The following is a 25,827-nucleotide window of genomic DNA, read 5'->3' as shown; positions in this document are numbered from 1 at the left end:
CCTGTACTTATGTTCTCTTTCATCATCTGGAAAGTAAACTAGCAGGTAAACTATGGAGTTTTCTTTGCAAGTAAGTAAGTAAGTCATTTTTATTTATATAGCGCTTTTCTAGACCAGGGTCACAAAGCGCTTAAACAATCAAAACAATACTCAATAAAGTATATACTTTAAAGGGCAAGATAAAACTGTTATAGCACCCGTTTCTTATGTATGCTACCGTTTGTATAGCAAAGTTCCACATCTTATCTGGTGACTTCTCAGCTGTGCCGTTCTATGGTGCAGATGTCTCATGCCTTATTTTGTTTTTCGTTTAACATTGTCTTGAAGTCTTTGCTTGTAAACTCTGTTCCGTTATCTGAATCAATGCATTTTACTTCCCCATAAGGGGATATACAGTGGGGCAAAAAAGTATTTAGTCAGCCACCGATTGTGCAAGTTCTCCCATTTAAAATGATGACAGAGGTCTGTAAATTTCATCATAGGTACACTTCAACTGTGAGAGACAGAATGTGAAAAAATTCCAGAGCCAGAGATCTTCCTTGTTTGAAGTGACCAAATACTTATTTTCCACCATAATTTACAAATAAATTCTTTAAAAATCCTACAATGTGAATTCCTGGATTTTTTTTTTTCACATTCTGTCTCTCACATTTGAAGTGTACCTATGATGAAAATTACAGATTCATTATTTTAAGTGGGAGAACTTGCACAATTGGTGGCTGACTAAATACTCTTTTGCCCCACTGTATCTGCCAGGAACTTTGCTGTGGCATGTACTGCATCACTCTTAGATTTTAGAAAAATACACCATTATGATACGTCCTCTGTGAAAGATGGTTCATATTTGTGGCCCTCTAAACTTGGAGTTTTTCATAGGACCTGTTAAGTCGGGGTGAACTAGTTCTAGGGTTTTTTTGTTGCTTTTCTATCTGGCTCCCTATTTCTTCTTGTTTCTTGCTCAAATTTTCCTTGTGTACATATTTCACACAACGGTATAGTCTTCACCGCACTTCCTTTGATCTCCATATCTTTCACCACATTCTGTAACTTTTGCTTTTAGTTACAGTGACCTAAAGTCTCGTGCCACCCTTGTAGATCACGACAACCTTAACACTGATCGACAGTCTTCTCATAAATGTCAAACCTGCTGCCATCTTTGGTTACCATGGTATTCTATTGTTTGCAAAATGTGACCGTTGCTCCACCATTTGTCGCTTTAGCCACGGAAAAGATGTAATGAGGGTATGAAGGAATGTACAGTGAATTTCTTAGCTGTTGTTCTCCTACGTAGTTCACTATATTTATGATGGCTGTCCCTCTTCGTTGTGCGGTTCCACTGCACTTGGTTCCATCTGCCAGTTCAATCAAGTGGGTTTCAGGCTGAAATGAGTCACCAAAAGTTTTAAACTTTCCAAAGTCATTCACAGTGTGGGATGTGGCTCCTGCATCCACTATAATTCCTTTTATTTTAATGTTGTTCTCCGGTCTTTACTTCTTTTATTCGGCCTTGAAGATGTGATCTTTGTCATCCTTGTATTTGTCCTCTTAGTTCCACAACTTTTTGGACGCCATCATGCTCTAATCTCTTCTTTCATATGGATTCCTAGTGCCTGTTATGGCACCAAACCTTTCTTTAATATCTTCTTGCCACGTGTCCTTTTATTCCACAGTTATAGCATGTTATATTGGCATCTTCTTTTTGTATGCATGTTTTTCCAGGTCCTTGTTTTCATCACATTATCTGCCGCACCAACATTTCTAATTTTTCTCAGTTCCTTCATATACTTCGAGTCTTTTTTTAAAGTCACTGAATGCAACATTGTCTTCATCCTGAGTCACATGAACAGCTAATGGCTTGAAGTGGTCAGTTCAGGCCACCAAGGATCATTGCTATCGTCAGCGCATCACTCAGGGTCTCACCAGCATCTCTCGGAGCAGTGATGATATTTTCAGCTCTTATTATCCTGGGTATGCTTTTTCCACCATAATGTTCTTCCAGGATCTTAAGAGCACCTCTTCCATCATCTGGAGCCTCGTGTCTCACAAGTGATAGGCTTTTATCATCTATCAGACTTATTAACTCGGCATAACAATCTGCATTTTTCTTGAATTTATTCTTCCAGCTCTCGTTGACTTGCACCAACTGGTTCATGCAATATAGTCTCTTTCAGTTGGAGAATGTGCAGATAGTCAAGAAATCTTGTTTTCTAAAAATAAAAGTTATATTCGGTTCCGTCGGACACAAGCTGCTGCACGGTTTGCCATCTTGCTAATATGCTGCTCAACCATTTTCACACACGTCTATCTCCACAAGTCCAACTTTATCCTTCGCTTTATACGTCGCGGTAGTCTTGAGAAAACAGCACTCACTTTTATCTTTTTTTTTTAATCTTCCAAGAGGTCCTGCGTAATACTTGGCGCTTTATTTCTTCCAAAAACTCAGATTCTCCTGGACCCATAACCTGTTAAGGTTTCTCCTTGCATCAGAATCCTTCCATGTTGGCATAAAGTGGCTCAGCTTTTTAACTTCAAACTGACGTCACATACACCAAAATACACCACGTTACATCCGGACGAAAATAGTATACTATATTACACATTAGTAATACATTTTCCTAAATGAATTTTCCAAAACGATCGATTATACCTAAGCTAAACTATGAAACAAATAAACTATTCTAATGCAGTCATTACCACAAGACGTTGGTCATTGATGAGGATGTATTGAGGAAGTTAGATACAACTTTAGGGCAATTATTTTCTAACAGATAAATCAATACACTTGAAATATCTCTCCAGTGTGACCTAATAAAGTTATGCTTCCGTCCCTGAGACCCAGTGGTGACTGGAGATCACGATAAAAGTCTCACGAGAGAACATTTTCATCATTAGAGGAGCCAGATGGAGGAAGAAAAAAAACAAACATCAAATCGTGAGATCGGAAAAGTGGACGCTGAGAAGAATGATGAAGTCTCGCGGGAATAAGAGACGACGAGAGTCACCTGCAGCAGGTGAGACGCTTCCTCAATGATTTAAACTTTGTACATAAGACACAAATTCAGTTAAACTACAGGTGATCATTTCAACTCCAACGAAGGTGTAAGTTGTTTAAAAATGTGTTGAAGTTGCCAATAAACGTCTAAAGCATGTTTTAGTTTCGCTTTCCTCCACAACTGCAAATGACATAACGGTCAGCAGGGGGCGCCGTTTCCCTTTAGGTCCACTTGTAACGCTGCTCAGTAAATACAGTAAACATTTGACAAGCCATGATGATGAACTTTCCTGGGAAATTACTCATGAACGTGCCTATTATTTCTGGGCGTTCAACTCGTATTTATGTGGAAAGTAACGAGTACACAATGACTATTAAAAAATATTAAAAAAAAAAAGTTTGCAATGGCTTGAAATATGATGCTTATTGACAATACATTGATCAGATTGACACAGTTAAATATATAAATAGTGCAAAATCTAATAATATTAAGTTTCATTACTTGTTATTTGATACATATTTTGAATGAAAGACATTTGATATCTGCTGGCTCGGCGCTATCATCCTCCCATAACTAGTTTGTGCACTTCTGATCAACACAGTCACGTTCACTCAAGTGTCAAAACCACAGTTTCCTGCCCTCATTTGTTGCCGACATGATTAAAGTCACATACAGAGATAAAAAACTCAGACCAGTGCAATACATGCATCACCTTCACAGATACTTGATACTGAAAAACACTGAGGTGACACACAAAACCCTCAGGCCGTGACTCGATTTCCACTTTGAAACTTCATTTAAGAGGAGAAGTGTTTCAACTTGTCCGCTGCTGCAATGAAAGAAAGAAAAAAAAACTGCTGGAGACGACAAGCTGTTTTTTTTTAAAAAGAGAGAGTGAGAGACATTCAGAGGCTGGAAGGGTTAAAGAAAGTGAGTGTCTGTGATAAACAAGAAGAGCAAAAGATCTGAAGATCACATTTGAAGAACCTTTGTATTCATCCGCGGGCACTTCAACTTGATAATAAACCACTTTCCCGTCAGAGCCGAGTTCACTTCTTAGATGGAGCAACAAGAAGGTGTGAAAATGAATTTTAAATGCTGGTAAATCAGGAAGTCGTGCAGCACCATCTTCACAGGTGTGAGTAATACAAATAAATGTTTACAATGAGATGTGATGATCTGAAGCAGAACCTTTTTTTGTAGTGCAGACAAGTTAAATGTCAGGGTTACAGTCAGGGGCCGAAAAAAGTAAAAATACAACAGTATGACCTGCTAAAAAAAACTACAATGAAGTACATGAATAAAAAACACCATAACGCTGAATCAGCAAGAGCTCTGAATTGGGGAAAATAAAGTTTTTGTTTATTTGCATCTACAGTGTGTATATTTGATTTAATCCCAAAGATGATGTGTATCTCTGTCTTTAGATACTTTGTGTTTTAGCATTATTTACATGGAATAAGAACTCTGAAGCAGTTTTGTATCTAAAGAGTTTATGTTTTACTTTCTCTAGTCAAGAGTCACATGCTAATATTATTAAAGAGAACATCTCTTTATATATATATATAGTTATTTTTTCAAAAATAAAACACCTATCAGGCAGTAATATTCAATAGAAAATATGTTTTATTTTTCCTTTATTTCTTTGTGGCTCAGTAACTACATTTTCCACGGACTAGGACCGGTCCCCAGACCAAGGGTTTGGGGATCACTGATCTAAAGGTGTGGATACACATAATAATACAAATTATTTCATTTTATTTTTTATTTATTGTCCTTTTCTTTAGTTTATGTCATATTTTCATTTGATTTCGCTCACAGTTTTTTTTGTTGTTGGTTTCTTTAAATTACATTTAAAACATAAAGTCAGATTATAACTATGTAAAAAAAAAATAGTTCTTCTTAAATGAAGCCATTTGTAAAATGTTTTCATTCAAATATATTCACATTCATGGACAATAATAACTTTATTATTTACTTGAATCATTGATCCTTTATTGTATTTAGATATATTTTTGTATACATGTTTTAATGACCTCATCTCTGACTTCTTGAATACAAAAACATGTTCCCACATTTAAGAACAAACATTTATGGGATTCTAGATCTGCTCAGGTTAAATTCTTATGGTAAACTAAAGCTCTCGTGTCCTCAGCGAGCATCCAAACCTCCAGCTCTACCCTTCCTCCGTCGCCCTTTCATGTGAACGATGTGCCAACTGCTGTCTCCATCACGGAGTCCCGACTATTCCCAGGTACAAGTCAAGGATTTTGGGGAGAAGGGGTGGGGTGGGGGGGGTCGAACCAAATGGCCTCACAGGAGTGTCGGCCATTGTCCGCTATTGTCAGCAGGTCGACCTCGACTCCAATCACCTCTGTAATCCCTAGACTCTCCCTCAATACACAAGGCGAGCTGCCAGGAAGGGACCTGTTTGTCTGCTGCTCAGGACCCCCTGCGGAGCGCTTTGAAATTCTGCCTCTGCCCTTCAACTTGAAGATGGACCAGTGGGAGTCTAATGAGCCCACAAAAGGTGTTTTCATACGATTTGCTTTTTTTGTGTGGAGCTCAAGGTAAAAGCAAGTTCATTAAAATGAGTTTGTACTTTCGGATTTAACTTCTGAGCGTTTCAGTTGATCCATTCAAACTAAAACAATGAATAAAAATTACCTTTAATTAAAACGTTTACTATTAGAAAAACATAAATAGTGTTTTTTTCCGTCATGAGAGGGACTTTCTGTGGAAAAAAGTTATCTTACACTTTATATGAGTCATTGATTGTATCTCTTAAATCACACGTCCGTGGGTTTGATGAGTCAATCTGTTTTTTTAAGGGTGTGGGACTTTGGAATTTTCCTTTAAAAAAAACAAAAAAAAAAAACTTTACTTTCACTTTTGTGTAAATAAAGTGTTGCACAACCTTACATTTTTCTTTTAAAAACAATTTTGTCCCTCCACAAATTCTTGTCTCTTTAATTTGAATTATTTATACCTGATGAGATAAACAACTATTGAATCTAAGCCTCTTTTAAATAAGGTTTAATATCTTCACTCCTTCTTATTTAGTTGGAGCTCTATAGCGGAGGTTTGCAAAAATCAAGCCCGGAGAGGAATTTTTTGTCCTTGCAAACACTTCACATGCTTCTCTGTCAAGTACAGGTTGTTAAATGTCTACTTGAAAACTGGCAATTGTAAAAATAATAAAATGAAATCAAAAAAATGTAATATCCCCATCATGAAAGGGTTTAGAAAAATTACCGAGCTACAAACATCATCTTGTGAAGCTGTGACACCTTTTTTCTTGTCTTGTTAAAGTCAAGTCCAACTGATAAAGCTCTGCATTGGCAAGTATCTGGCACACGTCCTGCCAACAGCATCCTCACAACACATGCCATCCACCAACATCTTATTTGACTGTGTGGACTGAGGTCATCCCTGAATATCTAACATCACAAGTTCCAGCTTTCACTCTGTGAGGTCGCAGCTGTGAGTCCAGCGTGAAGTGGTTTTGTTTTTCTGGAGACACAATAAAGTGATGACACTCTGGACACACACAACAGGGTAACCTGGCGAGGGTTGGCGGTGAACCATAACAATAAACTCTTTTTTGATACGGTCCTAGAAGCATAATTCAAGTTGAGGTATTAAAGTACAGCGCTCATTTGTAAATATAATCGAATATTTTTCCCATGTGTTAACAAAAATTAGCGTTTGGTTCAAGTTGAATCACTTGTAAATATGTTTTTAAAAGATATTAGGTAATCACCCTGGTAGTTTTGGTTTTATTTATTTATTTTTTTGTACATTTTTTATCCATTATTTTAATATTCACAATCCCTCCCCTGTGGTACACGTCATCCTAAAATATAGTTATATACTCTCGCACATATACAAACAGGTAGGAAAATAAAACACTTGTATCTATAAGAAATTAAGAGGTGACAAAAAACACACGACAAAACGATTCACAATCATACAAAAATATGAATAAGAAGACAGGTAGACATTGCAAAGAGAAATAGAATAAAAACAATGTTGCACGTTAAAGAAATTTCATTCGAATCAACACTGGATTAACAACCATAAGGTTTTTCTTTTATATATGATTTTTTTCATGTATTATTTTGGTTTTTGAAGTAGTTCAAAGTTTTTCTTTATTAGTTAGTTATATTTTCTTAATTATTTTTCAATCAAATAGAAGATCAACAAATACATTCAAATATTTTTTTAATATACAGTATATCATTGTACCCTTAATTTCACGAGATGTTGCAACTCTTGACAAACATTTCATCTCACACATTATTGCATAGATTCTCATACAAACTTCTGTTTCTGTATTTTTGGAAAATGTAAAATGTATCCAAATATCCATTACCAAAATTCTAAATGTAATATCATAGATGGTTTTATCGCTTACTCATATCATTACACTGAAATAACTATTATAAGGTTATTTTTATTTTTTATTTCTAGGCAGAATACATCATCACACAGATCTTTTTAAAGTAATAATAACTATTAATACTCGTATTACCCTGTTATTCCCCTTACATTTTTTAACAGCCATTTTTAAGGTTTTTTAAAGGCTTAAATAAATCGTAACGAATAATTTCTTGTGCAGATGCGTTAACTTCTTAGAAGCTAAAATGTAATAATATACTATACATTTCATTAATTGAAGCATATATTTTACAAAATATTTGACTTTTATATTTTCTGGTCCCTTATCATTTTTAAATAGATACCACAATATAATATTCTGACCCCCTTTAAAACAAAGAGATTTTTTTTGCATGATGATATTCTTTAGCGTTAGAGAACCAAGAGAAAGTCGTTCAAACAAGTTTTGAGGCAACAGCTCTATTGAGGAACTCTTCAAAGGCGAGTTGAAAAAAACAAAATTCCTGCACAAGCGAACATGAATAAGAAACAATAGAGATTCAATATCTACATACAGTTGACCTGGACGTAGAATGGTTCTATAACAATAACAAAAGATCTCACCTGCCCCCTCTGGTCTCTAACTACACACCCATCACCTAATCCCCCCCCGCCCGCCCCGGACCCCCCGCCCAGGACCCACCCACCGGCCAGTGACCAATCAAGTTCAAGGCTCGAGGCTCTCAAGAATGGAGGTCCGAGAACCGTGACCTCAGAACTTGAACTCATCTGAGGACCGAGAGGCAGCATCATGCAGCACGTGTCAGGTAAGTCAACGCAGGTCATAAATTAAATGGAATGATTTAAAAAGGTGCAGCACAGCTTTTATTAAACACTCGAGAGGTTCAAGTCAAATATAATATAATAGTAATATGATAAGTGTAGAAGGTCGACATGAAGTTTTCTACCTGTGATTCAATACAATTTAGTTAAAGAACAACATACTGTATATTCAGAGTTAGGTATTTACAAGCAAAACCACATTCAATATGTGAGTTGTGCAAGAAAGAACAAATAAAAAAGAAGGAATAATCTTGAAAAATGCAAAGATGCTAACGCTATTAGCTTACTAGCTGCTCAAGGCTAAACGTTGCTTAAAATTAGTTTAAACTGATAAATAATTATAATTACCTTTACATTATGTTTGATAAGTCTTTATTGTTTTCCTTTATATCTTCCCCTCTACATATATATAATATCAATTATAATATATTTAATTCTAGTCGTTCTGCAAAAACCGATAATCTTATTATTATATCATTTTTCTCATTTTAAGGCAAACTATTTCACTTAATACTAGAAATGAGTCAAATTTCAAAGTAAGTTTGTTTCTTAACTGAAGTAGACTAAACTATGTTGTTCCTAGTTTTGTTCTAGTCCTAAAAAAAACAACATATTTTTGAGTCTGAGGGGAAAAAAGATTCGTTTTTTCCCCCTCAAATTTCTTTTTTTTTCCAGGCCTGAATATATTTTATAATTTCAGGAGGAAATAATATTTAGAAATGCCAAGATGCTAATGCTAACTGTTCAAGACAACAGTTATTTTGCTATGATGGGGTGACACCAGTTTCAAGTCGTGCTAGAAAAACATGAATACCACATGAAACAAATACAATAATTGTAGATTTAAGTATTTTAATCACTACTAATAGCTACTCGCTAACACATGAAACGTTTCTTGTCACAGATCCCAAAGCCCACCCGAGCATGCAGAGACCCCCTCAAACTCTGGAGCCCTACAGCGCCGGCTGCATTAAGATGACCCTGGAGAACGCCGACCTCTGGAAGTCCTTCCACAGCATCGGGACCGAGATGATCATAACGAAACACGGAAGGTAACCATGCGGACCAGCAACACATGGCAACAGAACCACGATGTAGATCCATAACTGTATTGTCGCTCCAGGAGGATGTTCCCGCACTGCAGCGTCAGCATGACCGGCCTCCAGCCTTTCGCCAACTACACCGTCATGGTGGACATGGTCCCGGTGGACAAGTTCAAATACAAGGTAAGATCTTAAAAAAAGGCTTTGATTCTTAGGTTTGTGTGGCAAAGGTGCAAAAGAGAGACCAGTCTGCGGCCAGAACCTTCCGCTGCATATCAAAGCTTTCGGCCGGCTTCCTGTTTGTGCCGGCTCTGCTGGAGCCATCCATTAGCATCTCATTCAGCAGCGGAGAATAGAGCCGTCATTTGGTCAGATGAGGCTTTTAACACACACTTGAAAACAAAAGTGAGAAGATAGCAGACAGTGGGATACACAAGCCTCTGTGGCACAGCACTATCTAACAAGTGAGGCCCATTTCACTGTAGTCAAGAACCCATTTACTGTATACTCGATTTAAGGAAAAAGGAGCTTTTTTGATGTGTTTTGGATTGTCATCTTATGTACTATTACTACTACCCAGCATTGCCAAGGGATTTACACAAGATAAAAAGGGAAAATTACTATAAAAAAAACAAGACAAAGAATGATAAGGGCTCAAAACAAGACGAAAAATGTTGAAGACATTTGACTGCAATTTGCTTAATTATTTTAAACCTTGGGAAAGGGGAAAAAAGAATGCTATTGTAGCGACTACTTCATGAAACATCTTAAGACATTTTTATTAGTGCAGGCTTTTCCTTGATTCTCCAAGACTCCTGTGTTTTGTCTTATGTGTCTTAATCTTTTAAAGTATATATTTTATGGAGTATTGTTTTGATTGTTTAAACGCTTTGTGACCCTGGTCTGGAAAAGAGCTCTATAAATATAAATTACTTAATTAAATTTGGGAAAGAAATAAGGTCTGAAACATGGCTTCAAAATCTGACTTAGTCCAGGTTTTAAGTCCAAGAGGTAGCACTTGTAAGAGGGTAACTCAAGTGCCCTTCATAGATATAGAACAGGGGTGGGCAACTAAAATTCTTCAAGGGCCACATTAAGTTCTGTGAATGTTGTTAAGGGTCGTCAAGCAAAAAGAAAGAAGAGAAAATCCCCCAAAAAAAGGACATTCGTCATTAGGCCGTGACATTTATTAAGCTAAATAAGCTGCAATTTTATACTTGTGTGTGTGTGGGTATATATACACACAAGAGGATTAATATATACTAAAAAAAATACACAAAAAAAGGAGGGGAAAAGGTAAATTAGTGTTGTAATGTGAAAATTTAAATGAATAATAACATAAAATACAGTTTTAATGCATTAGAACCATTTATACATGATAAATACTTTGACATTACGAGGGCCGCATTAATACAGTAAAAGGGTCGCATGGGGCCTGATATAGAATATACTTTTTTATAAATCAAAATACAAAAGAATGACCTGGGCTGAATGTTGTGAATATGTTTAAATTCAAATTTGTTACTTCCCATTTGTTCATCTTGTCTGGCGGCCCCTCACAAAAGTGTCAAATGTGGCTCCTGATCTAATGTGTGTGTTGTGCAGTGGAAGAAGGAGCAGTGGGAGCTCGGTGGCGACGCAGAACCACAGCCACCGTGTCGCACCTTCATCCACCCGGACTCCCCGGCGTCAGGGAGTCACTGGATGAAGCAGCCGCAGTCGTTTCTCAAGCTGAAGCTCACCAACAACACTCTGGACCAGCACGGACACGTAAGACCGGATCTCCCCGAGTAGACGCCACCAAATGTATCGTGTTATTGACCATTGTGTGTCCTCCTCAGATCATCCTCCACTCGATGCACCGCTACTACCCCAGGTTCCACATCATCCAGGCGGACAGTCCCTACACGGCCCGCTGGATGTCCTTCCAGACCTTCTCCTTTCCAGAGACCGCCTTCACGGCCGTGACCGCCTACCAGAACCCGAAGGTACGAACGGAAGCTCCTGTTGTGATCATGTTTTCACCAGGGATCAAATTAAAAACTTCTTCTTCTTCTTCACGTAGATCACAAAGTTAAAGATCGACCACAACCCATTCGCCAAAGGATTCAGAGAAGGAGGAACACACACCCACGGGAAAAGGTATTTGAAAAGATACATAATGTTAGGATGATATTTGATGTACATTTTCCTGCACATTAGTTTATTAACTGAAAATCATGTTTATTATTGTTGAAACATGTTTTTTTTTATTGTATTAATAATTATTGTTTTGTTAATTTGTACTTTTTTTCCTTTTAATTTAGTATCATTAACCATTTTATTTATTTCTACTTAAATTATTTACTATTGTAAACTGTCCTAATGTAAGGTATTACTAATCTTTTTTTTTTATAAACTGCCGTGACAAGTGTAGGAAGAATAAAGACAAGCCCGTCCGTTACTGTGGCAACTCTATACATACACTAATGAAAACATTTTCTTGGAGGATGATATCAAATTAGTAATGCATGGATAACTGGCAGGCTATTGAATTATGGAAACGGCGGCTGCATCTGTGCATTACAAATCTTAATGACTCCGGAGTGTAGCAGTGGAACGTGAGGTTGTCTCGAGCATGTTCGACTCAAACTGCAGCCATAAATCTCTTTGTCTTTCACACAATACTGATTAAAAAAAAATTAACATTTACATAATTTAATGATTATGTTGAACGTACAATGACAACAAAAATATAAACGACGCTCATAAAAGACGCTATTATCACCAGAAACTATAACTTTTTAGTTTCAAATATTTTAATTAAACTGTAATACATTTCAAAGAGCAACTACTCCATAGTTCTTTATTTGAATTTGCACAATACCAAATTACATTTTCTCAATTCAATACCATTTCATTCATAGTCTTTTAAATGAATGATTAACATGTTGGTATATCGGTGCCACCAGAAAATATTCTGATACGCCTTTATACTATTTACCAAAAAAACCCAACTGTGGTTCATATTATAGGGTCAACCAAAAAAAAAAAAAAGCTAAATAGGTAGGATTTAAGATGACGTTTATGGCTCCCCCTAGTGGCTGAACTGCGAAGTTTTAAATTCTCAGTTTCATCATTCTGCCCATTTCCTGCTTGTACAGTTGATCACTAAAGATAAAAGCTCTTGTTCTGGTTTTGTTTTTTATCTTGTTGCAAGTTGTTTCTCAGTACTTCATATGACCTTGGGGGTCATGTGACACTCACAGATGAAGTGAAGCTCTAGAGCGTTAATTAATAAATGACGGAAAATTGAAAATAAAAACATTTTTTGCATTCATTTGAAGCTTGTTGTTGTATATTTTTTTAAATGTTTTTTTTGTTGTTTTTGTGTCAGATGCCGTTCAGGAAAAAGCCCGCCGGCCAAAAAACCCAAACTGGAAGAACCTTGCACGAGTCCTTCAGGTAAGTCCTGGATCATTAAACCATGCAAACACGTGTTTGTTTCCTCTTGTTGAAACTGTTTTTTGATTTATCTCAGGCCTACATCGAATGATGCCTCCCTCCTCCTCCTCCTCCTCCTCCATCACCTCCTCTTACTCCAGTCCCTCCGGGGCGACAATCAAGAACGAGGCCATGAGTGACTCACTGAAGTCAGCTCAAGTCTCCTCGTGGCCCCTGGAGCACGACCCGTCTGAGAGTCTTCACGCAGAACCTCTCGAGCTGCACGAGTACGACTACAGCTGCGAGGAGCAGATGGTGCCGGTGCTCCAGCACTCCTACAGGTTAGTGTCGCTCGGCACGCTGGAGAGCCAGGATTATTTCCATCTCTAATCCCCCCCCGTTCTGTCGTCTCTACAGATCCATGGAGTACCACAGAGGTCCGTATCCAGACCAGGAGCAGCACAACATCCGACACCATCCGGCTCCTCACCACCCGCTCACCGTGGTCGACCCTCAGCAGCACGGCTACGCCCATCATCACCACGGCAACACGGCCGACTGGAGCCAGTACCCGCTCTTCTCGTACTCCTGCTGGTGACCCCCGACCTTGACCCCGCATCATCCTGAACTGTATAAAGTTGTAAAAAATGTCTATAGTTGATTTCTGTGAGTGACTTTTATATACACGATTGTGTACAGATGGTGTTTTTACGCGATTGAAAATTGTTGTATTTGTGAAGTAAAAGAAAAGTATTTGTGGTTTCGAGATCCAGGTGAATTTGTACAATTTTAAATTGTTTTATATGAAGCTTCAATAAATTACATTAATGAGAGAACAAGTCATCTTTTCTTCTTCTTTTTCTCTTTAAAATAACATCTATAAATAAATATTGACTTTTCTACATTTTGGCATCAGAAAATAGTTAATTATTAATTATTTTTAATTGAATTATTATTTTTAAACAATTAAATCTTATCATTTCTATTGAGAGGTTTAAATGAACTGAATTGCATAAATTGTATATTGAAGGTCACATTTGTTTTTATTGAAAAATGTAATTCAATATTTTCTATATTGAAAGGTTAAAATAGTTTTAACTATTCAGATATTTAAAGTCAATTATTAAAAATCAAGTTTTCACCCCTTTTTACGTACACATTATTGAATCCAAAACTAATTCAACCTTTTAATATGCAAATTATTCAGTTAAATTGTTTAAAAAATGAATTCTTAAAATGTATTGAACATTCAAGTTAAAATCAAATCAAAATGGAAATAGAAATTTGAACAAGAAATTAATGAATACCTCATTTCAGCAGCAATTGTCGTATTCTTTAGGACTGGAAATACCAACAAAGAAGTAGTTATTAATTTGAGGTTCTGTTTCTTAATGAATACCTTTGTCATCTTGTTGCTTAGACTAGTTAAATAGAAGACATTAGTTTGAAAAAAGCTCCTCTTCACAGACAGCAAATTATGTGCGAGTAGAACTAAAAGTACATTTTTAACTTGATTTTGTCAAAATCGGTGATTTGGTTTTATAATAAAGTAGCATTTGCTGACATTTTTAAGTGAGTCAATCAAATTTTTACTTTTTCACCATTTTATAATTATTTAATTTTATGTATAATTTATTATATTGTTTTCTTAAAATGAACAATGGAGTCTTAACACGTTGAAAACTAAAATAGGATTGTATAGATGATGACCTCATGAAGCAGAGTCTAAATTATAAGTAGGTGGCGCTCTTGTGAAAATAAAATCAAGTATCCAGCCCATATAGTGCGGAGAGTGCCATCTAGTGGGCTCTGAGAACAAATGCACTGCTTTATAAAGCTTCATCAGCACACTAAAAAACCCAAACATTTTCGTATTCCAGCCCTTGACAAATGAGTTGAGGGGAGGTCAGGACTCTTCCTGATTCCTACACAACCAACATCAAAGTATGCTCCGGCCACAGTAAACTTTGTTGGTTCACAATAGTATTGTAGTGAAGTCTGACACTAAAATGATTACAAACCAGGAGAAGTTTGAAGACTTTTCTGCTATGAAAACTAAAAATGTGACAACCAGGGCCGAAAACACCAAAAATAGGATCTAATGCAAATGGTTTAATACTATTTGAATTATGGCTTCAACTATTTTACAGTCAAGGCATTGAAATTGCACAATAAATGTATAATGGAAAAAATATTTACTCGCACAATTTAGTCATTTTGAATTAAATTAAAGAGACACTTCCAATTATAGAAACCAAAATACAGAAACCATAATCAGAAAATGTTAATGCAAGTGTTTAAAATACAACGTATTTTTCGTGGTGGCAATACAGAATAAAATAATATACTAAAATAACACAATAAAGCAACAACAGAATCAAGCACCAAGACAGCCATCATTAATGTTAATGTTTAAAAGCATACATGTTATCAGCAGGATTTATTAAAAAAAAAAAAAAAAAATTCAAACATTGAATTTGAAGCTCTTATAATAAAAATAAAACTCACCGACTCGCTGACGTCACGACATGCGTCTCTTCACGTCCAGAACATTGCTCGACGGACCCTTAAGTTGACGTGTCGGATGAAGCTGTTCCTGTGCTTTGGTTTTAGGATTTTCTTCAATGTAAACCAGCATGTAGTCCTTATCTGACGTCAAGCTTGAAGGTTGTGACGTTTTCTTTTTATCACTTAAATAAAACGCGTAAATGTCCAAATCTGTCAATATCGAACCAACGTTCCTCAAACGCCTCATCTTGGACTCGTTAGGTGTCGAGAAACTTTAATACGTCGTATGTTTGTAAAGAGTTAAAACGAGTATTTTTATCAGCGACTAACTTGTAGAACTGCTGTAGCCGCCATGACGCTAAACAAACACTCAACACACACCTGTGGCCAATCAGCGAGGTTTAACCTTTCGTCCAATCAGCAGCGAGTAAGAAATACTTCCTCCAATTAACGCCTTTGTTACTCTTTACTCGTGTTGGCTACAATAATAAAATATATAGTAACACTTGTTTGTTTGTTTTTTTAATGGAGGAAATGCAATAAAAAACTATTACTTCTATCCCACTTTTTTTTTAAATTCTACATTCATTGAAATTGACATTTGTCAAAGTGAAAGTGACTATATTTCACATTTGTTTTATGTTGTTTTTAATTTCCCCAAAACAAAATGAAAAATAAGGGGAGGACATAGAAGTTTTAATTGAGAGGAATATTAACGTTACTCTTAATTTAAAATGAAAATACTTGTTTGTACTCAAATCAACACCAAGATAAAAAAAAAAAAATGGAAATATATTCAAATATATTCAGAATCGATTCTAAATATTAAACGTTTACTTTGGAAATCAAAAGTATATTGAAAATATTCCATTTATTAAAAGTAAATTAAGCTTATAACTCATAATTTACTAAATGATTATATGAGAATTCATGTTCATTGGATTTGTTGTTATTGTTTTTAATGTTATTATTTTTCTTCACATGTTTACTTTGCCCTGAGCTTGTTCTTTTTAGAACTTTTTTATTTTTAAATTTGTCTCACGCCAACGATCTCATGCATCACAGGTTACTTTCAAGGGCATAAAGTAGAACACGTGTTTAATAAACCAAACATCTCCCAGAGATGATAAAATAAATAATCTTTCCTCCACACGTTGCGCCACTAGAGGCTGCCCTCCTCCTCCAGCACCTGTCGTCCACCTGTCACCTCCTCCAACAGGAGCCGCTCAGGTGAGCGACACAGACGCACAAAAAAACAAAAAACCTGTCGAGCGACAGACCGTCCCTGACCCGATAAGAGACAACACAGCCGGCATGAGACCACCAACATGCTGGCTCCTATCCCTCGACAGAAGGCGCAGACGTCTGGACCGTGAATATTTTAAAGGGAGGAAGTTAAAACTGGGACAACGCTTTTTTTTTTTTTTTTAGTGGCGGGATATTGCCAAGTCATTCAGTCTGTTGTTGCTTCAAAGTTCTACTTCACCTGTTCGGCAAATGGGTCGATTAGTCTTTCACCGAATCAGCTTTTGTTCCAAAAAAAAAAATACTTTTCACAATAAAAACAATACCAATCATTTGATTTTGTTTTCCAACATGTGAAAGCTCCTGTTTAAATGTGTCCTTGAAAACTTTTCACGCCGTCATCGTAACCATCTGACTTCCTTTTATTAGCGCTTCATTAAAAAATCCACTAATTGCTTCCCTTCTCTGGGGTGATGTGAACACGGAACTGGAGCGATGATCTAGATCCACACTAGCACATGCAAGAAGAAAAAAACAACAAAAAAAACAAGGTAGTAGATGTAAATTTTATTTACTTGTTCTGTACATAAAGGGTCAATACCAGCACAAGTGTTAAACCATGGGACATTTCCAACACATGTCAATGGCATGAAATTAAAAAGGCACAATTGTCAACTCGTAAAGTCAAAGACAAGTTCTTTTTTTTTTTTCTACACGCGTGTGAAGAGTAACGCAGTAATACTGTCGATGCCATGAAATAAATCCACCGCAGAGAAGATCCAGGTCTATTGCTTCATTAGTAAGAGTTCAGTTAAGTCGGAGCAGGACGACAGTTGGAGTTCACCAGGCAGAAGGCAGAAGAACATGACAGGAAGTTGTTGTTGTTTTTTTTTTATTCAAAGAGATTAATCAGATTAAGCAGCGTCAGGCCAGTAAGAGCCTCTTCTCGGGCCTGGAAGGACATGCACCGAGACAACCAGCAGGCATTTTTCCCTTTTTTTTTTTTTCCTCCCATCACTTGTCTTTTACAAAATATGTCCTTTAACAGCTGAAAAACATCCACAAAAAAAAAGTAAAATAATGCACAACGAGACAAGAGGTTTACAGCAGAGTCCAAAGGGCAAGTCCGGTTGCATAAAAGGTTCCAGAATTGTGCAGGTTAAAGCTCGTCCTAATAGATATTTAAAATTAAAAAAAAATTAGAGATGGAGTTGCCGTTATCTTTCTCTCTAAAACAAGGCAATAATTGGATCTCATTGGCATACTGAGACATTTTTAAAAACACACACACACGACTACACACACACACACACACAGATATAGCCATCAACAGTTTTTATCGACGGTAGGCAGCGTATCGGAGCCAAGGCTCAAATGAACGAAATGAATCCAGACTTTCTAATTCAGAGTTGAGTTTCAACGTCCAATTTGCATTAATGGTGATTTAAACTTCATTAAGTTAAGAAATAAATGAGCTAATGACTCTTAACTTATTGATGTGAAGATGTGAAGTTGAGGGGCCATGAAAGAGAAACAAATGATGAATCAAACAGACGAATCACATCTTCAAGAAAGGCAAACGAAAGTAACGCAAATTGTGTCGTTCATTGTTGATAACGTTTCTCCACCAAAACAAATCTTGCACATGATTGTAATACATGCTGTAGACGGCAACAATTGCCTTATTTTACGAAGCGGTTATTGTGTTGTTGGAACGATCCAGCCACCAAACTATTGATTATTACGTCACAACTCCGTCATCGACTTATGAACACAACCATTAAATGCAACACAACTGGATGCCCTTTCACATGGAGGACTCCATTAGCTTGTCCGATAAACAACTTTTATTTCAAACTTGCGTTGAACAAATGTAGGACATGGCACTTTTCTTGATCACGTGGCAATAATTAAACGGCTTTTGAATGACATGGTTTCACGGAGTGACTTCTGCACTTTACCATCACACACTCAGAAAAATAACAAAAAAAACTCTCATCATGTTCAACCAGTAGCTAAAGGTTTCTGTACATGGGTTAGTTCCTCATTGCCTCGGTGCTCTACGCTCTTTTCCCACGGCGTCCGCACAACAACACACTCATACACAACCCACTCTGGATTTTTTTTGTTGTTTTTTTTTTTAAATGGAACAAATATACAAACATCTCAAATGAAAAACACTCGGATTGCGATGGCGGTTTGAAGACACACTCAAGATGATGCCCAGTCTCAAATATAGTCAGAGTTCACTGCTGAGAAGGAAAAAAAAGAGGAAACTTGCAGTGGCGATGCAGTCAGTATTAGTCTGGATAGGGATTCTGACGCTGTAAACGATCCGAAAGCCTAGGTAACAACGAAGGTGGGTGTCGTTGGCGGGGGCCCCGAAGCTGACTGAGCATGTTACCATAGCGATGTGGATATCAACCAAAAGGAAGGTGAAAACTGGCACATTGGGGTTAGGTTGGGGTGGGGGGCTCTAAGGTGGACTCTAACATCAGTCACTTTCATCAGGGTTCTGGGGGTCTAGGATTTTGACGTGGGTGAAGGGGAAGAGCCCCCGTCGGCCATTTACCTCTCCCTCCCACTGGCCACTGATGTTCATCCTTGTGACCTTCACAATGTCACCGACCTGAAAGTTAAAAAAAAAAAGATGTGAGTATTATGGGCAGCAAGAAATTTGTTGAGGTTCAATAGGTTAAATAAAATGAGGATTTGATATCTTGCCCAAGAAGATAAAAAAGTACTTAGAAAATAGAATAGATTCCCATTGTTGCTATAGAGATTGCATTGTTAGGAGGGGGGTTGTTGTGTTCCAAGTAGAAATTAATTTACCACATTAAAAAAAAATGTCTTCAGTTGAACCTGAACTACATATGTAATATAATTTCATGGAATGATCAATAAATTATTAAAAGAATATATACAACTACATCAGGCCATCAACTAGCATCATAAACCCAATGCACAGTTCAAGTAGGTTTCCATGCATATGCCAAATATACGAGTAAGACTTATTCTTCAGTTAAACTGAGAGTTCAAGATAAAATGTTCACTCATTTTCTACTCACCCTACTGTAGACTAAGGGATGGAAGATTTAAAGGAGTAATCTGTGTTTTTTTTTATACGACAGTCGCAAATGATTGTCCTCGTCTTAAGAGACACAGTTAAGAACATCCAAATACCTCCATACCGCTCGCCTGGAACGTTAATATTACATTGAAGCCTCAAAAGGTGAAATTGTTTGAGAACAAATGTAAAAATTCCATATCTCAAGATGTTATACAGACTGGAAAACACTTCGGTAAATGTCAGCAGGGGAATTTTGGAAGATGTATTGAGTGCTGATCGAAACTGTGATATGGACAAACATTTCTGCCTGTAACTCCAAAAATACACAAATTTCTCTGAAATGGATCCCAACCTTTAGTCGACATGAGGGGGACTAGACATTTTTTATTTTTGGTCACTTTAAGGTTTTAGACGGCACACAAATACAGTTTTGTTCTGACGTGTCTTTTGAGTTCATTCCACAACATAGTTTTGATCTTTGAAATCTGAAGTCCAATAAGAACTTATTTGAAATTTAAAATGTCTATAATCAACCCTTGAAGCTTATTTTTAAATCATCTTAAATCCAGAAGCTGTTCTGAAAGCTTGACACACATATTGAAACCAGCACCTGTGCAAAACGTTTGATTCATTTAAATACAAAGTTAAAATAGTTTAGTAAAACACGAAATAATATTTTAATTCCCCTTTTTATTAATGAGTCTTAAGAGGTAGAGAACGCTCTACAAATAATTGTTCTACTACAGATATGCACGACACAAAGTGTGGTTGACATTTCCACTGCCTCGGCCAGACGCACGTCTGTGATTCACGAAGATGACAGAAGCAGAGAATCAGCTCCGGCTGGGTCTGTGACACCGTCCATGACCCCAATCTGGTTAACCGTATGTTCTCCATCAGCCAAAGAACCGTTTATGCAAATACTGATTCCGAGTGGAAGGACACCTTTTGTAGGACACAATAATGCAGACCCTCAGTCGGCTTTGCAAACCAGAGATGAGTGAAAGGCTTTGGACTTTATTCCACCGTGTGAGACAAAAGAGGATCACGATCTGAATCCAAAATTTGACCCATTTTATTTTTTTACTTTTATCCAACATGCCTCGATAGGCCTTTGAAAAGAGGTGAAATGAAAGAATGTTTGTCACTAAATATTTAGACTGCAAATTTAAACTTAACTTTAAGGTTTTTAAAAATGTGTTTATTTCCTTAATCTACTTCTAAACTATTTCTCGACAATTTTCTCTATCCATCTATCCATCCATCTACCTTTATATCCATCCATCCATCTATCAGCACACAAATATATAGTAAAGGAAGAGTAAATGCATTTTAAAATGTGGAGATTTGAACACACAGTGGGTTGTTTTGAGCTTGAAAAATCAATAAAGATGCAGAATATCCATGTCTTGGATCAAAACCACCAACTGTGCCAACAGTCCAAGATCCATACAGTAATACACCTCATCACTGGTAGGAGTTCAGTGAAAAGTATTGAATACTGAATGCAACAGAACGTTTATTGAAATTGTCAGTAGTTTGATGCTCTACAACTAGTTTTTTTTAAATCACATCTACTTCTCACTTGATGTTTTTCGAAGCAGAAGTTTGATATCTCATGCTCTTTTAACATCAGCACTTTACTACAAGTACTAAACACCACACGTTTTTATAGCGGCCCAAATTAAAAAAGTTCAATAAAGACTGACGAGGTTTACACTGAGCTTACTATTTTGGGTGTTCCACTACAAACAAGATAATGCATCACCACAATAAACACGACATTCTAAGTCAAAACAACTCTCCGTCTGGGAGGATGAAAGGGTATCTCACAGGATTCTTGGGTTTTTTGATGCATTTTTTCACGAGAACACGCCTAAATAAGGAACGCCTATTATCAACAGTCTAGTTATGATCGAAATGAGAAAGCAATCAAAGCTTCAATCTGACAATACATCTTATAACAAGACAGTATCTAGATTATCTTTTAAAAAAAAAAGAAGAAAAAGCATTAGCTAAAGAATATTATGATGTAGAGGATAAAGTCTTTCTGGCACACAAATGAAATGTTTGTACTTTCTACAGAGACATCATTTCTGACCCATTTTTATCTCACGCTAATCCACTCTACAGACATTTAACAACTGGCCCAAATACAGAGCGTGCAAGATAACAGAATTATACAAAATGTGTTAAAACCAGCAGCAGCTGTGCTCGCTCACTCACCACATATACAACAAGATGATAAAGGGTGTAACTAAAATTAAATGCTTGACTGCTCTTATAGTTCCGCTTACAATCTTGATATTTGCAGTAAGCATTGTTTTACTAGCGTGTAAAATAAATAAGAAGGAAGTAATGTCAGATTAGTCTGTTATGATAGACACAGTAAATAGTAGTTTTTGTGGACCTTGGTGAGACTCAAGAAAACCTTTAATATTCCTTCATTATAAGAATATATTTCCAAAACTGAAGCAGCTCAATAAAAGCTAGACATCATTTAAATTATACTTAAGCTATGCCAAAGAAGCACTGAATTGGAATTAGATAACATCAAGCGGTAGAGAATGAATGAATGAATGTGAAAAAACGTTTTAAATACCTCTAGAGCAAGAGCTGTCTTGTCATAGGCACAAGGCACTCGTTTCTGAATAGCCTTAGCCATGACAGGGCCGTTCTGCGTGGATGGCAGGGGGGTTACCACGGCTCCAGGTGTGCCAGCTGGCAGCGGCGAAGGCGTCTGCGGCTGAGCGTAGGCATGGACCAGGGCGTGCGAAGGTTCTGGGATGCCGTAACTATTGGAGTTCCGTGATCCTGCGAGGGTGGGCTGGCCGGGGTGGGGCGAGGGTCGAACAAGTTTCTCCACGTAGGGCACGGGGATCATGCCGATGCGGCCTTCTTTACTCTTGGCGCTCCACCACTGCTCCTCGGGCTTCTCCAATATGATCAGAATCTCACCTTTCTTGAAAGGTAGATCCTCTGCGTCGCTGCCCGTAAAGTCATAAAGAGTTTGAACGTACTCCAGGTTGGCATCGGCGCCCAACGCAGGTTGGATGGGACAAGTTACTGTGCTTGGGTATCTGCAAAAAGCACAAAAATATTCATTTAAAACATCAGATTTGAAAAAACAAAGAAGTCAAGTTAGAACATATCGATGCATCAATGTATCAACAATACTGTATCAATATTGGACAGCACTGTTCCCATTTATTTCACCATCAGATCTTTTTTTTTTTTACCATAATTCCTTTATGGTTTAATAAAGTTTTGTTTAAAAAAAAAAGGAACAAATACTTGTTGCAAAATCCCAGCGACAGATTTTAAAGCTGATGTTGAGCATATTCTGGTTTTAAAGCAAATTAAAGCAGTTAAGAATTCGCCAAGAGTCATGTGGTCGGTACATTCTGCATCACAAGCGTCAAGTATTCTGCTAATACTTCAAATACATCCTTGTTCCTACATTATCGTGATACACATGTTTTGGCATTTAGATAACTCAAGATTTTTTTATTAAGAATTAGTATATTGAAAGGCAGCACACGGTTCTGTTAGTCGGATTTAAAACTTAAACATTTTAGCAGTTTAGATTGTTTAAGCGCTTTGTGACCTTGTTCTGGAAAAGCTATACAAATAAAAATGACTTACTTACTTACTATACAAACTTAATAGCAGCAGCCTTCTCAATTTTTTAAATCACCTTAAATACCTTCAGCAAACACATTTCTTAGATAGACAGATTTTTCCTTTATTAGACCCACAAGGGGAAATTTTAGAACGTCTACAACGTCAGTTTTACTTTTGATGTTGACATCTATCATCTCTGTGCCTTAACTCATCATAAACACCATATTTACAGTAACGTATTAACATTAAACAATCCATTTTGGTTTGGCAGAACCATTTGCTCACAACATCAAATTGGCAAATTGTGATTTTTTTTTTAGCCATGACTTTGACTCACGTGGTTTATGCAATGGCAGGAGCAAGTTACACAATTGTACTTTGGATTTAATTCAAAACAAACAAGGATATAAAGGTATTCTTATAATAGTGTTACAAGTTAGTTTGGTGGTATTGAAGTTCAAATGTGTTTATAAGATTTAAAAGGCAAGACTCTACACCATTATTAGAGATTTAAAAAACACAAAACATTCAAGAATAAGAATTCCACTCAATAAATCACGACTGTCACTCAGTTGAACAGTTGAAGCATGTGTGCCTGGAATTTCTGCAGCATATTTGAATTTAGGTTGGCTCAGACAGAAATAGACAACCTACTTAAACTAGCCCAGCGTTCCCTGTTCTCCTCTGTAGAAAAAAAACAGGTTCCAGATAGATCTGGGGGGTTCGGATCTTACTTCGGGGCTGGCTCGATCAGCGTGGTCGTGTCCAGGTAGTGGATCTTGTAGAACTCCAGGAGGTCGTTGAGGTTCTCGAACTCCTGGTCGCCGATCTTGAACCTCTTGCTGGGCAACGAGTTGATGATATAATGGGACACCTTGGAGTTCTCGGACACGGACAGCACGTAGTCCCCTGGAGAGGTGGACGAACCCCGAACTAAAAACATCCCGTGCCTTTGTCCCTGTAACCTGTTCTGTGCCTCCACTCGGGACACGGTACCGAAATCCCAGGACGACCGGTCCGACGAATCAAAGCGAGCTGTTGACATTTCTGTTCAAAAAAAATAAAATAAATAAGTATTTATATTTTGGGAGGAAAGAAAAGGTGGACGAGGCTTTAGGTTATGACGTATGGTTTGCTCGACCAATCACTGCAGAGATGCGGGGCAGGGCACAAGTCTTGACTTCTGCAAAAACGAAGAACGCAGCAGGCATATGGATGTCCGTTTGAATTATTTAAAAAATAAAAATAAACAAACGGGATCTGTTCAGGGACAGGCTGCGTGTGTCCAACTTTTAAACATAATGCGCCTCTTGAGTTTTTTTTGAAGTAGTAGTCAGCGAATGCTCGTTTCAAAAAAAAAAAAAAATCATTTAAACTTACGGTTGATTCGCATCGATATAGCGCCGACGGGCAACAAAAAATGATCAATGAAGGTTCCCCTTTTTTTGTGTTCCTTCGACAACAGGCGTCTGTTCTCGGACTCCCTTCTTCTTCTTCCAGGGTACAGTTACGACATAAAAGGTGGCCTCAGTTTTCCATCGGGTAAAATCCTCATGTCTTGGGGACACGGAGGCCGGTTGCAGGGGGGTTGCTGCTTACGGTTGGGTTGAGTCTCACGGTAGCGAATACGTCATTGAAAACCGCTTCTTTGAGTCTCATGTCTCGCCCTCAGGGCAGACTTTTGAAGCGTCGAAGCGGCGAAGAAATGGCGGCGAGAAACATCGGAATAGTTTCACGACACCGGTGCGTCTCCTGCACGAACATCTCACGACCGTAAGAGTAGCGTGAGCTTGGAATAATCCAAATGGTGGGAGAAAAAGAAGAAAAAAAAGACGCTTCTGAGGGTTAATACTTTCCTGTGTTTTTCTACTCGTCCAGCCACACACATACAACCACAAGTACGAGACTGGAAAAAAAAATGGCGACGGGAGGGCAGGTCCCGCTCTGGGTGTGTACGTCACTGACGCCTGGAGGGCGGGGGGGAGGAAGAGGAGGCGGGACTAAAGGGCGGAAATACGTCACTTCGGAACAGTTGAACGTGGGCTAGCGTCTTTTTTTTTTTAAGCTGTCAATCATGTGTCGATGACACAGCTTCATGAATGACTCATGATCGGAAGTTAAACGAAAGAAATAGGTAATAATAAAAAAGGAAAAAAAGGAAGTAAGATTTTAATGCTGAATTATAAACGCAAAAACCCCGAACCTATCCATTCAAATCAATTTGAATTAATAACACAGTTAACAAGCTAATATGTTCTATTATCAACAGTCAATACCCACTGTTAATTCATTTTAATGATATTTTTAAAGCCTTTTTATACAAATGTACTTCTTGTAAAATTACACGGAAATGTGCCTCATTTTCTCTTGTGAGAAGAATGTAAGAGAAAAGTGCAAATTTTACAAATCAACATTTAAAAATTCATCAATATGTGATATATTTTAAAATCAATAAACGTATTAATACATACAAACAAGTATTTACAGCTTCTTTTAAAACATTTCTAAAGAAAATAGAGAAAGTAAAGCTTTTATTCAACTGATCTTGATAATAAATAACACCGTGGTATAAATATCTTGTTCTTTCATAAAAAAAAAAACTAAATTGTAAATAATGTTGTATTGTGTAAGTGTTTAGAAGTAGTTTTTGAAGTAGTACTAAATATATTGCACTCAAATGTCAAAAAGGCTTTTAACC

The 25,827-nt window shown here is 37.2% G+C and overlaps 2 protein-coding genes across 2 annotated transcripts; one reads left to right on the top strand and one right to left on the bottom strand.

Moving 5' to 3' along the window:
* Positions 1–2,965: 2,965 nt before the first annotated feature.
* On the top strand, positions 2,966–13,280 carry LOC148079512 (T-box protein VegT-like). The gene is made up of 11 exons (XM_087792356.1): positions 2,966–3,011; positions 5,149–5,247; positions 5,401–5,523; positions 9,121–9,268; positions 9,340–9,442; positions 10,865–11,029; positions 11,101–11,247; positions 11,325–11,401; positions 12,636–12,703; positions 12,780–13,023; positions 13,100–13,280. Exons 1-11 carry the CDS (start codon positions 2,966–2,968, stop codon positions 13,278–13,280), a joined length of 1,401 nt encoding a protein of 466 aa, XP_087648482.1.
* A 3,707-nt stretch (positions 13,281–16,987) lies between these two features.
* crkl (CRK like proto-oncogene, adaptor protein) lies at positions 16,988–25,045 on the bottom strand. Its single transcript, XM_087791103.1, has 4 exons — positions 24,510–25,045; positions 23,864–24,176; positions 22,108–22,585; positions 16,988–19,064 (listed from the first exon to the last, which is right to left on the bottom strand). The coding sequence occupies exons 1-4, from the start codon at positions 24,520–24,522 to the stop codon at positions 18,930–18,932; spliced, it is 939 nt and encodes a 312-aa protein (XP_087647229.1). The 5' UTR covers positions 24,523–25,045; the 3' UTR covers positions 16,988–18,929.
* Between the last annotated feature and the right edge of the window lie 782 nt (positions 25,046–25,827).

This window comes from Callionymus lyra, chromosome 5 (assembly GCF_982586985.1).
Source record: "Callionymus lyra chromosome 5, fCalLyr1.hap1.1, whole genome shotgun sequence".
In the NCBI taxonomy this organism is placed as follows: Eukaryota; Metazoa; Chordata; class Actinopteri; order Syngnathiformes; family Callionymidae; genus Callionymus; species Callionymus lyra.
The sequence above is the reverse complement of the archived record's forward strand: the minus strand, read 5'-3'. Positions and strand labels throughout refer to the sequence as shown.